The following is a 13,184-nucleotide window of genomic DNA, read 5'->3' as shown; positions in this document are numbered from 1 at the left end:
CTCCTAAACACCTTCATTCTGGGGCCAAGATCGTAGAAATAGCCACTTTTCTGGCTGTAATTATTTTTAATGAAGGATTCAATGGCATTCTCAAAATCCTAGTGCCAATGGGATGTCAAGTTGGTCACATATGTCAGGTTTATACCGACCGCCTAATGAAACGCGAATTTGGCGGTCCGAACGGCGATCGACTGACCTCGCTAAAAGAGCCAGAATTGAAACCAGAGAGCAACAATCGGCCTTACAAGACTTTTTTGAAGAAACGGAGGGTGCTCTCTATGGATCAGGTATAGCAGATTATTGGTGAGTTAAAATTTTACTGTTTAAATTTTCAAATGCGTTTTTCTCGAAACTGCATCTTGAAAATCGGCTGCCACCATAGCTCAAAATCTATCCAACAAAATTCTTTGAAATTTTCACGACTTCTTTAATACATATTTCTACGGTCCGCAAACTAGGATAATTGCAATCAGACGGGTCGTTTTTTTTATCCATAAATAAAGCCGTAAAAAACACCAAAATCCAAAAAATTAAGTAGACAGTGGAAATCGCAGAGCTCCGGAAGGAGTGTCACAGGCTCCGCCGCTTAACACAACGTCTAGGCGACCGGGAGGAGGCATGTACCATAATGATGGAGTACAAATCAGCCAAAAGGAGACTCCGCAGCGCAATAAACAAGAGCTGGTCGACGAGGTGAATGGGGATCCGTGGGGACTCGGTTACAAACTTGTAACCCGAAAAATCGGGGCTCTGCGGAAACCCTGTTTACTTAAGACCGAGCAGATGGACCGCATTGTGAGGGCACTCTTCCCTGCAAACCCCATATGGGATGGTGACGTCGGCGCGGAGAGCGCAGAGGACTGTCCACTTTTCTCTGTAAAAGAGTTGGAACAGGCAGTCCTCTCTATGAAAAATAAGAAGGCGCCAGGACCCGATGGTATTCCAGCAGAGGTGTACAAACTGGTATTCCAACACCGGCCAGACCTACTGCTCGGCGCATTCAACGCTTGCCTGAAAGAAGGTATTTTCCCTGCTCGTTGGAAAGTTGCGAGGCTTGCGCTGATCCCTAAAGGGAAAGGCGATCCCGAATTGCAGTCTTCATACCGCCCATTATGTATGCTTGATACTGCTGGGAAAGTGTTCGAAAAGCTCATCAGAAGTAGACTCGCTGAAACGATACGCGCTGCCGGAGATTTATCTCCCCGGCAGTTTTTTTTTAGGGCAGGGGGATCGACAATTGATGCTGTCATGCAGGTCGTGGACGCCGTTCGACGAGCAGAGGTATATAGCCGCCGAACTCGACGGGTGGTGCTCCTCGTAACGCTTGACGTCAGAAACGCCTTCAATTCCGTAAGATGGATAGCCATTCTAGGCATACTAGACAACACCTTCAACGTGCCGAACTATCTCTTACGGATTTTGAGGGACTATCCGAGGAACCGCTCCCTGCTCTATGAAACACTAGAGGGTCAAAGGTGGATGGAGGTCACGTCGGGGGTAGCACAGGGATCCATCCTAGGGCCGGATCTCTGGAACGCTACCTATGACAGTCTGCTTAAACTCGACATGCCAGAGGAGTCGCGCCTGGTCGACTACGCAGATGATGTCGCAGCGCTTGTTGCTGGACGCACTGTCGAACAGGCGCAAAGCAGACTCGGCATATTGATGCGACGGGTAAGCGGATGGATGACTACTCATGGTTTCAACCTTGCACTGGAAAAAAACCGAAGTAGTCATCCTGACTGAGAAGAAAATTCCGACCCTGCGTCCCATATCGTTCGGCGAGTCGATAATCGAGTCAAAATCAGCGGTAAAGTACCTCGGGTTGACTCTTGACTCAAAGATGAGCTTTTCTGAGCAAATCCAAGCAGCAGCAAACAAGGCTGCGGCTGGAGTTTCGGCGTTAAGTAGGCTAATGGCAAACATTGGGAGTCCTACGTCTAGTAGGCGACGTCTCCTGATGAGCTCAACGCAGTCTGCCCTGCTCTACCGTGCAGAGGTATGGGCTGCCGCTCTTAACAAGGAGGTATATCGTAGACGCCTCGCGCAAGTACAGAGACGGGGAGCTTTATGGGTGGCGTACCGCACAGTCTCTGAACCGGCCGTGATGGTGATCGCGGGAGTTATCCCCGTTGCCCTTCTTGCTAGGGAGCGTCAGGCCGTATACAAGCGCAAGGGAGGTGGTTGCTCGCGAAGAACGGCAACACACTCTAGACCAGTGGCAGCTCTCTTGGCAAAATGAAACTAGAGGCAGATGGACTGCGTGGCTCATCGGCAACTTAGGTGCGTGGCTGAATCGGAAGCATGGTGAGACTGATTATTTCCTTATCCAATTTTTAAGTGGGCATGGAAATTTTCAGTCTTACCTGCACAAGATTGGAAAGGCGCGTTCTCCGCATTGTGTGTTTTGCAATGGAGTTGTGGACGATGCCGACCACACTTTTTTTTCTTGTGGAAGGTGGGATGGGGTTCGTCAGCAGCTCTATTTAAACACAGACAACATTGTAGAAGAGATGCTGAGGACTGCTGACAGCTGGAACCGTGTTGCCCATTACGTTCGGGCCTTTCTCGTTGCTAAGCAGATAGAACTCGACCGGTGGAGGAGCCGGATGGCAGGGGGTTCCTTGAACTGACAGTTCCCTTCCTCCTCTCCCCTCCCGTTGGTGAAAGGAATTCCCTAATTTGAAGGCTCCGCAAGGCGGGAGAGTTCGGGGACTAGCCCGAAGTAATGTGACAAACGGTTCCAGGCTAGCTCTCTGATGATGGGGAGGTGTTTAGTTGGTAGTCCGACGACGTACCGAATCGGGAGTCCAACACTGTGTGCGTAAATGCATTCACCTACCCTATCCAAAAAAAAAAGTGCCGTTTAGTTTTTTTTCCTCAGATGAACACAGCGCCCTCCAGCGTGGCAGCAGAAAAACACCTTTTTTTGGAGATGGGTGCATAAATTGACGCGCATTTCGAAAACTAGCTACGATATCAAGCTGATATCTACATATACTAGAAATATCAATAAACATATGGTGAAAAAATCACGTTTCTATCTTTATCCAGTCCTCCAAAATAATTTTTCAAAAAAGGCAAAAAAACCGGCCTTCACACGGGATGACCCCTTTAACTGCCAATTGGACTCCATTTTTCCTAACCTGTAACCGGTTTCTCAGCTTTAGCTCAAATGAGAACTTTCTCATTAGGACGGCAACACATATCCCAATAAGAAACCGTTCTCGTCTAAATGCAACAGGAGAAAACCTCTCACTCTCTTCATGCACCCGTCACTTGAGGTCTCCCTGTCCCTTTCCCGTTTTTCACCTCGACAGCCAGAAACACAAGTTAGCAACGAGCAAAAGTATTTAATGACCGCCGTTGGGAGCAGACAGCAAAGTTGAGTTGTCAGTTCTCGTTTAGGTGCCGGACCGGTTGTTGCTCGTCCGCGTCTAGTTAGTTGTTCTCGTTCGCAATTCAGACACAATTTACATCGGAAAACAAGGAACAATGGCTCCCATTAACACAGGTACTTTCCTCCAGGCGCACTTTATTTCATAATTTCCAGCTTTTGCGGCCGGAACTGCTGGCTAGCGTGGACACTGGACATTGGTACTCACCACGGCTTGCTCGGCGTCTCGACATGTTGCAAAAATATGCTGCGGGGGCTTCGGCAATTTCGCCAGCGACTTCACAAGCCCCAACCCCAGGCCGCGGTTGCAGCCAGTAATCAAAATCGAGTTCATCACTCCCGAAAACGTCGATTGGCTTGGGTCGGTTGAGCGCCGAACTGTGTAGTACGCGGGCGGAACTGGCCAACGAAAGTGACAATTTGAGGTTGTGTCGTCGGCTGTCAACAGAACGCGATTCTCGGCTGTAAATTTTTTAGTGGGATAAGTTGACAATTGCACAATTTTAGTGTTGATCGATAGACTTAGTTTCGGTTTTATAATATTCGCGGGTACGCGTGCTTGCCAACGTGGAGCGAGACTTGGAAGTTGCCGAGAGCTGCTGCGTAGGGGAGCGCGTGGAGTGTTGAGTCGGAGGCACCGCAGTTCGGCCTAGTGATGACCATTCTCAGGTCGGCGAGTTCGCTATGTAGGCGCCTGTTCGTGCCGCGCGAGCGAGTTTTATCGCAATTGCGACGGTTTGGAAGCAGCCTCAGCCAAAAAGGTGAGACAAAGTCTGGATGGATTCCGTTGCACGCGACCAGGAAAGCCGGTTCTGCCGAGACCGTTGGCTTATATAATAGGAAACATGGATTTCCTGAATTGTGCTGAGTAATGGCGTATGACTGTTGCGGGATGGCGCTCCTAGACTGACTGTGGTGAAATAGTTGTCGTTCTATTTCTGCCGTCATGTCGGCTTTTCAATGCTAACGTCAAGGTTACGTTGAGCACTATCTGTTCCGTGTAATTTGCAACTTTTTGCGTTTGTAGTTTACGAGAATATCCTAGTTTCCCATTGGGTGATTAAATGCCAGTTTCTTTTGGTGGATGATAAATAGGAAGGGGGAGTTGTAGGGAGACATCAGCCAAGCGTTATTTACTACAAATTTGTCTTCAATCTTCAAAGAGAAAACAATAGTGAATATGGATGCAGAAGAGAATCCAAATGATGAAGAAGGCGAACAAGCGGTTGGAAAGGAAGAGACTGAGGAAGCCGATAAACAGGCGGAAGACCAAGAGGAAACTGAGGTGCTTGACGATGGTACATATCCGCAAACTATCAGCTCTTAGCGGGTAGGCTAGGGAAGAATGACTTCTTTTGGTGTCAGTCACGGCTCGTTGATTACCATTTTCTTGCTTTTGTGAAAAGAATGACTAAACGTGACGCAGTTGATGTTATTTTACTGCGTTGACATCATATCATGATCAGCACACTTTAGCCTCAGATGTAATAATTACATCTTCAACCACTCTTGGGATTAATTCAATTCCTAGGAATATAATTGAATCATATTCCTAGGAATTGAATTAATTTCTAAAAGGAAAAAATGTCGACTCTTCTGTAATTTTTGTTGTTGTTGGGAAATCGGAATTAAGGAATCATGAAGTGTTAAAAACTTTCATTTTGCTTCCTAGCACATAACAAACGCAATTTCGGGACAAACGATACATTTTTATTAGAAGTGAACCCCAGACCAGGACGCGAATGTTGGGTTAGACTTTCGAGAGATTTCATCATAGACCTCTAGTCTCTATGGAGAATTGCGTAATGAAATTGCTTTAGGCATTAACGCAACCTGGATGAAGTGGCATTCCACACTTGGTGTTCTTATCAGCGAACGTCTTAAATCTAAAATTTACCGCAATTTCGTCCGTCCTGCTGCTCTCTATAGTTCTGGTGTTGATCGACTATCAAAGACAATGAACGGCGTCTTGCGGTAATGGAAACAAAGATGTTGCGTCGGCCTGCGAGCGTGATGCATTTTGATCACATCCGAAATGAGGATATCTGCGATCGATATGGGGTTCCGTGGATCGGCGGTTATTGCGGCATCCATTTCCCTCTTATAGGTGTCGCGGAGTGCTGTGTTGTGGATGGCTTCAGTATTTACTCTCACCTGATTGTCAGAGGGGATTCTAGGTGGAGTCGTAATTCGAGCTCGAGTCTATATTGGCCCCCTATATGTTTTGACATTCATCAAGGCTGAGAGGTGGCGGCGTTTAATCAGCACGTGGTCAATTTGGTTGAAAGTGGTCCCGTCTGGAGAGGCCCATGTATGTTTGTGGACTGCTTTCCGCGCAAATCAGGTACTTCCAATAACGATTTCGTGTGATACTGCTAACTGAATAATCCGCAGCCCGTTGTCATTGGTATCGCTATGTAAGCTATGGGAGCCGACGTATCGCCTGAATACGGGCTCTTTCCCTCCTTCATCATCATCATCAACGGCGCAACAACCGGTATCCGGTCTAGGCCTGCCTTAATAAGGAACTCCAGACATCCCAGTTTTGCGCCGAGGTCCACCAATTCGATATCCCTAAAAGCTATCTGGCGTCCTGACCTACGCCATCGCTCCATCTTAGGCAGGGTCTGCCTCGTCTTCTTTTTCTACCATAGATATTATCCTTATAGACTTTCCGGGTGGGATCATCCTCATCCATACGGATTAAGTGACCTGCCCACCGTAACCTATTGAGCCGGATTTTATCCACAACCGGACGGTCATGGTATCGCTCATAGATTTCGTCATTGTGTAGGCTATGGAATCGTCCATCCTCATGTAGGGGGCCAAAAGTTCTTCGGAGGATTCTTCTCTCAAACGCGGCCAAGAGTTCGCAATTTTTCTTGCTACGAACCCAAGTTTCCAAGGAATACCTACTTGACTGTTGAAATCTCCAAGTATGATTTTGGTATCATACTTGGGACAGGCTTCGAGGGTCTGCTCAATTACATTGTAGAAGGTCTCCGACCCTGCAGTTTCCTCTGTAGGCTTATATTTCTAAATTTGCCTCGCAAACGCAGAGTGCATATCCTTTCGTTTATATTTTCAAAGCCGGTAACAGCAGATTTCATTTTTTTGGTTGACTAAGAAACCTACTCTGAGCATATGGTTTACTGGATGGCCGCTATAATATTGGGTTGGGGAAATGTCGTATTTGTGATCGTAATTTGAGGCTTTATTTAAGATACTTAGAATTATCCGATTTAAGTCAAATATGCGCCGTTTTATTCGGAAACTTGTTGCCATTTAGAAGGCAATTTCATTATCCACCTTCACTATCCATCTTCGACATCCACTACACCAGAACGAAATCGATCGAACCAACGCCGTGCTGTGCGAATCGTTATAGTATCGGAAACTTCACAAATTTTTTCGGACGTCTTCGCTGCATTTTTACCTCCCAGGGGGACTCTATCTTTGACGCCCTATACTTGAGACTGAAAAGTACGATCATAAAACTGTCAAAGAGACACTTGAAGCACAGATTGTCGTCTTCAAATCGCCGTATAGTATGAACCGGTGCGATAAGTACAACACAAGATATGTTTAAGTGTCGCCATCTATTGACAAAATTTCTTTTTCCCCAACCCAATATATTCCTAGGAATTGAATTAATTTCTAAAAGAAAGAAATGTCCATTTCTCTGTTGTTGTTGTTGGGAAATCACTTTGCTTCCTAGCACATAACAAACGCAAATTCGGGACAAACGATACATTTTTATTAGACCAGACCAGTACGCGAATGTTGGGGTAGACTTTCAATGGATTTCATCATGGTGCACGCCAGTCTATCTAACAGCGGAAGTAGATAGGCAAACTGATTGTTACAAGTTAAGTCCTTGAGGGTTTAACGTGAACACCTGTCTTGCGACTTAATCCTCGGTCCTCTTAACACACGGATTGATTTTATGACCACAATTAGAGCTCCGCTGAGACAAGCAACAACCGTACCAGTCTATACCAGGTGCATGGCTTAGCATTCATACTGGTGGATGCAAGAATTACCTAAATCTCTACGGAACTAAGGAGTACGGCACCCGTGTTGAAAAGCAATACCACGTCGAGGCCCGAAGGTCTCTTCTCGCTTGAGCATAACCACAACCCCCGTGAAACTCCCACTAGGGGGCCTACCGCAAATAACGGAGCTGTACTCACATATAACGGGAGTTCACCCGAAGTATGAGAGTCCAGGAGCTATCGTTGTTCCCATGGTACTAGTATACCCCTGGTAAGGTTTCGTGACCAATTTGCCACTTCAGATGATTCCCCGTGCAGACACGGGTCTGATCGCCCTGATTAGGCCTTTGGAGCATTCGCCTACTGCATCAAGGCCGGCAAGCCAAAGTGAGAACAGCGTCTCCCGGTGCCACCACTATGAAGATTCTCCTCGGTCACTCGGACACAGATCGACTCTCCATCCCGAGTGTCCAATTTATCGTAAAATTTTTTTTAATGGACCGCTCGGATGACAACGATCTCTTTCTTTGCTTCCCGGTATGTATTGATATAAATTTGCCAATTTTCCACTGTTTTATCGTTGAGAAACTTGTGGTGGAGGCGTTTCTTTTCGCGGAACTTCATTTCAACGTCGTCATTCCAAAGCCAAGTATCTCGGTTGATGTACCCCTTACCTGGCAGTGGCCCCTTTTTGGATCGTGTCTTTAATTTGGTTCCACGATTCTTCCACATTTGTAATGGTTGGTAATCGCGAAGTGAGATTATTTTTTCTCTCTTCTCACGAAATCGTCACCATTTAATACGTGGCGGGCCAGTGCGTTCCTCACGCTGATTTATCAGTGGGTTAATTCGGCAATGATGATGATATTGTCATCAACAGCAGGAGTTGCCAGAAAGCATCTTTCTCGGAATCAAATCGACCTGTCTGTGATGTGCACGCAGTAGGGAAGAAGTGAATAGTGCGATCAATGATATAATGGTGAGGTTCAGCAGCCGGTCATCAAATCGTTCCATTTCTTTAATGGCACCACGGAAACCCTCTGAGATGGCAATGCCAACACTGTATTGAATGTGTGGGTTACCAAAACAGAAAATTTTGTAGCCATTTTTACCGCGTTCGCGTTCTAAGTCACAACTTCTGACACTAGACCATCGGGTTTCTTGCAGAGCGCAGATATCAATGCACCTTTTCCGAAGGGCTCTTTCCAGTTAGGATGCCAATATTTAGCGTGCAGACATGTATTTGTTTTGCTCGAACTACTTTACTTCCGCCCTGGCGTCGCCCATACGTCAAGAACCCTTGCTCATTTCTCGAAACGCATGTGAAATTGAAGACGTTTGAATTCAAATGGTATGTCTGTTGGTATTAATGGAATCCGCGGTATCAGTACTTCCCCTTTTGGTTTGGCGGTGAAAATTGTTGCGCCGATCAAATTTGGCATTCATTTTTTTCACCGAAAATCTCGAAAGCTGCAATTATTCTGTGGGATGAATGTCCGATGGCCCATAAAAAATCTTCGGAAGCATTGGATCGAACATTGAAATATCTAAGTGAAAATAAACAGTTGCTCGGTGATGCATTAATATTACTATCTGGTGATTTTCGAGAAACGTTGTCCGTTATTCCTAGATCAACTCTAGCTGATGAAATTAATGCATATTTGAAAAGTTCTTCTCTGTGAGGAAACTTTCAGAAGGTATCGCTTAGCATAAATATGCGTGTGCATCAAAACTACAAAAAGCATAATTGGTTAAGAGTGCGCGCAATTTTGGAACCAAAAGATGCAAGATGATGAATACATTTTCTAATTCAACAAAAATTGCCAGGTGACTTGATACCATTCAAATCCATTGATACTGTTACGAATGAAGAAAACGCAGTCAATTATTCGGATGAATTCTTGAATATTTTGGAACCACCCGGTATGCCACTGCATTGTTTGAATTTGAAAGTTAGCTCATCGAACCTATGCTACTTCTTCTAAATAAAAAAATTAATACCAAATTTGATCGGCAAAGAAAAAAAAAGTTCTGATACCGTGAATCCCATTAATATTGTTACGTTCTTGCTTTACGTCGTACGACTCGTCATTTCTTTTGTGTTTTCTCCCTTTTTATGCTGTAAATTCTGGGGCAATACCAATTGAACCTCGAAGGAACCAACAGAACTGGTTCTTACATCAAATCTTGCTTGTCTCCTATTATTAGAAGGGTCCAACTTTTCGACCGCTCTTTGATGACGGCTTTACCTCAACCATAAAACTCCCTCCAAATGTAATTCCAATCTCACATAGGAACACATACTTCCGTCTTCGTCTTTTTGGCCCGTTTGAAAAGTCATACCGTTCACATTTGACGCAATCTGATTCTAAGCATCTAGTCTAATAAAATTGCCAAATTTGCGTGTTTCTTTCAAATGGTGCATACAAAATATTTCCCGGGATAATATTCCGTATAGTTTTCGTAATTTAGCGTACAACACGAACGATGTCTAAATTTACACACTTTGTAATCGATTTTCGCCAGAGAAAAAGCGATTTTAAAATTTAAGATAATAGCAAGCAATGCCAGTAACATTTGCGAGCAAGTTTGAGTTTAGGTTAAAATAAATGTTTCTCTCTTTGGCTAGGTCCTCTCATTATGGCCGTAAATTATGTCCGTATTTCGGGAAATAGTTGTTCCCTTCTTTACGGCGATTTTTTATCATTTTCTTACTTATATATTGTTTTTGAAAATTGGAGCGATCTAACTCTATTACTGGCTAAGTTATCACAAGGAAAGATTCGAATCGAGATTTAAAGTGGAGCGTTTTGCATCGACTATAAGATCGAAAGTCACGGGTGATTTTTGATAAGAAAGAGAGGAGGTGATAAGGAAACTTTTGTAATGTATTTCAAGATAAGAAGAAGTAAGAAAGATGAATCAGGTTTGGGTATTTCAAATTGTTAAAAGTAGTTTCTTTCTCCTAATTACTTTTTTCACCCAACCAAATCAATTTGATACAGTCAGTAGTGACGATTGTTTTCAAACAAAGCTAGGATCAGGTTGAGGACATTTTACACGTACTTTGGCCGTTCTGGTCGTTTCCCATCGATTTTGATGTTCAGACTAATTTTAGCAAATTAGCTCTGATCAGTGATCGAAGGCGCTTCTCTCTCGCAGTTTTTTACGCTCTTGGGTGTCCTCAATTTGGTTATCATCATGCCTTACGCCACTGATCCAACGCAAAATCTTCATCTCCATTACCGCAGAGCGCCAGTTATTGTCCCTGATATTTAGCCAGCTCGTTTTGGTGTTCATTATCTTTTTTCTAAGCTTCTCTTTCCTTAGACCATTGGAAGTTGCCTTTATGAATTTTTCTACGCTATTCCCTGGTGAAAACAACGATAGCTACAACTTTCGCTTTGCGTGCGTCTAATCTTTGGGATATAAAAGCAGAGTTAGATTCTCCCCAATTATCTCGTATGTCAGATAGTATGAGGGTCATTATGCCTGAAGTGATTCCTCTCGTGCTCGTTTAAGACTTGCGTTAGGTCGTTTCCATGCCGTCCTTCAACCCTATTCGAAACACTTGGGATACTTCAGTAGTTCCAGCATCCTTTACGTGCATCGTCTAATCAAGATGCCGATGGGGAATATGCTTGTTATTAAATATGGTGTTTCATCGAATGTTATATGGCAGAAACGCTTAATTGGGATGGGCTCCAATGTTAAGGCCGAGACAGGAGCTGCATAAATGTCAAGATAAGGAATCGATGGCTTTGCAAATATTTTCCAACATTCTTCCCAGAAATGTACTTATTCTAGACGCTTTTGTTGCTAAATTTTGAAAATGTGGCTTAAAGTTTATTTTCTGTTCAATCATGAGTCCTAGATATTTGAGCGTTGGTTGCAAATATATGGAGACTTTCTTTTCTCGTTTCGTGATTACATCAGTTCTATGCTCTGCAAGTTCGAGACTAGCGATTGGCAAGTCAGGATATAATTTCTCAAATTGTCTCGTTTGTGAGGTTCTTCATCTGATCACTCTGATGCCAGCCGCGAAGCAAACTACGATCATCCTTTTTGAGAGCTGTAACGTTAAAATAACATTATGCGTTATTGTCTACATAAGAGGACCGAGGATAGATCGTTATGGAACCCCACAGGTTTTCCGATACGATTTAGATCGATTAATCGAATAGTCAGTCTCTCCAGGAAGAATTGTATAAAGATATTCACTAGCTATTGTCTAATTTGGTTAAATCTTCAAATACTTTGTCTCCATTGATATCTCATGTTACTGCTTCTCTGAGATACCACCCTCCTTCTCTACGATCGGCAAAGCCGGACGAATTATTGCTCAGAGGTTTTTTTTTGTTTCGGAATAAAACCCTTAACTCTTATCGCTGCCACTTTGCAGGGAAAGCCCCATTTTTTCAAGCACGCCGCCCGCAGACCTTCACATTAAATACGTTGTAGCGCGTAGACTACGTAGGTCTGCATGCAGCACAGCGAAGCCCTACGGCCGCAGTAATATCCTAGACGAGGTACCTTGGGAAATCTGGGCATTCCCCACAGACTATGCCACACATAAGCTGGAACTTCACGAGAAACTTTGCTGTGGACTTTCCAACCAGGACAGAGTGGAAGACCGGCGGCGTATTGTGGTTGGTTGTGACACAGTATTCTTCACCGATTGATCAAAGATGGTCTTTGGAGTCCGTGCCAGGATTTTCTCGAATACAGAGTGTAACCGAGTCGTATGTTCTCCCAAGGTTCACCAATGTTTTCCAACCGGAGTACTGGCGATATTGGAAGTCTGTTGATGGTTGGAGCATGATTCGAGCCCCAAACGTAACATAGCCAATCTGACCGACATCTAAGTGGCCATTAAGGCCTTGAACTCAGTGACGACATCCTCCAGGATGGTGGAGCAGTGCAGAAACGAGCTGAATAGTATTGGCGGCACGCTCCAGGTCGCACTTCTCTGGGTTCCCGGGCATATGAACATAGAGGGGGATGAGCGGGTTGACGGATTGGCCAAGCGGGGCTTGGCGGCTCTTGACAGTGACCCTTCGGAGGGTACAGTCGGTGTCTCGCTGACGAATGTCAGGGGCGGAATCTACTTGCACTACTTAGCAGTCGCGGGCCTTAGATGGCGAAGGCTTACCACCTGTGTTAATTCAAGGAGGATTTGGTCTGTTTATAATATATACCGATCACGAGAGCGCCTGTACCTCCAGACCAGACCTCCAGACCTCAGATTTCTAGTTACAGGATGGCATCACTGATTTCCTTCGCGAATGGTACAGACTGACTATGAAGATTTGAGCCGGCTGCACTCTGCTGCCTCCCTGCTCTCATAACAGCAGTCACAGTCTTAGGAGTTTGTGACATCAAAACACCGCACCACAGCGCTAATTGGGCTCCTCGGAGCGGCTACTGATACCTACCCTACCTAGCCAAGCACGCCGTGAATTTTCGAAGGAACCGATTTAGCACTGTCTTGACAGCCACTAACACAGCTTTATATCGGGATGCGGGATTTCTTCGCGGTTGCTAATTTGCATAATGGAAAAAGGTCAGAAAATTTTGTGTAAGTTTTCTCGTGATGATGTCACATGAAAATGCATTCCATGGCACGAGATTTGCTTACGCAGGAATAAACAAATGTATTTTTAGTAGCAAAAAATTGAAATGAAAATAATTATTCTTATCCGAGGCGTGAGCTATACTTTCTGTAGCAAACGATTTTGAAATGGGCATGCTATGCTAATCAGTGTTCCAAGAAATCAAACATTTGGATGATT

At 44.6% G+C, this 13,184-nt stretch overlaps 2 protein-coding genes across 3 annotated transcripts in view; one reads left to right on the top strand and one right to left on the bottom strand.

The window, feature by feature from the left end:
• The window catches only part of LOC119658297 (C-factor), a 9,603-nt gene extending 5,844 nt beyond the window's left edge, over positions 1–3,759 (bottom strand). Inside the window, exon 1 of the mRNA XM_038065595.1 lies at positions 3,606–3,759. Within this exon, the coding sequence (XP_037921523.1) occupies positions 3,606–3,731 (126 nt within the window). The 5' untranslated portion in view covers positions 3,732–3,759. The remainder of the gene's footprint in view (positions 1–3,605) is intronic.
• LOC119658295 (thioredoxin reductase 1, mitochondrial-like) overlaps positions 3,356–13,184 on the top strand; it is a 19,743-nt gene continuing 9,914 nt past the window's right edge. The window contains exon 1 of one of the 2 annotated variants that reach the window (XM_038065593.1): positions 3,356–3,514. In XM_038065593.1, coding sequence (XP_037921521.1) covers positions 3,496–3,514 — 19 coding nt within the window. In that variant the 5' untranslated portion in view covers positions 3,356–3,495. Of the gene's footprint in view, positions 3,515–4,025; positions 4,159–13,184 lie in introns of those variants that run through there. The other variant, XM_038065592.1, reaches the window with a different exon arrangement.

The sequence above is a fragment of the Hermetia illucens genome, chromosome 5 (assembly GCF_905115235.1).
Source record: "Hermetia illucens chromosome 5, iHerIll2.2.curated.20191125, whole genome shotgun sequence".
In the NCBI taxonomy this organism is placed as follows: Eukaryota; Metazoa; Arthropoda; class Insecta; order Diptera; family Stratiomyidae; genus Hermetia; species Hermetia illucens.
Note: the sequence above shows the minus strand (reverse complement) of the source record. Positions and strands in the feature narration are given on the sequence as shown.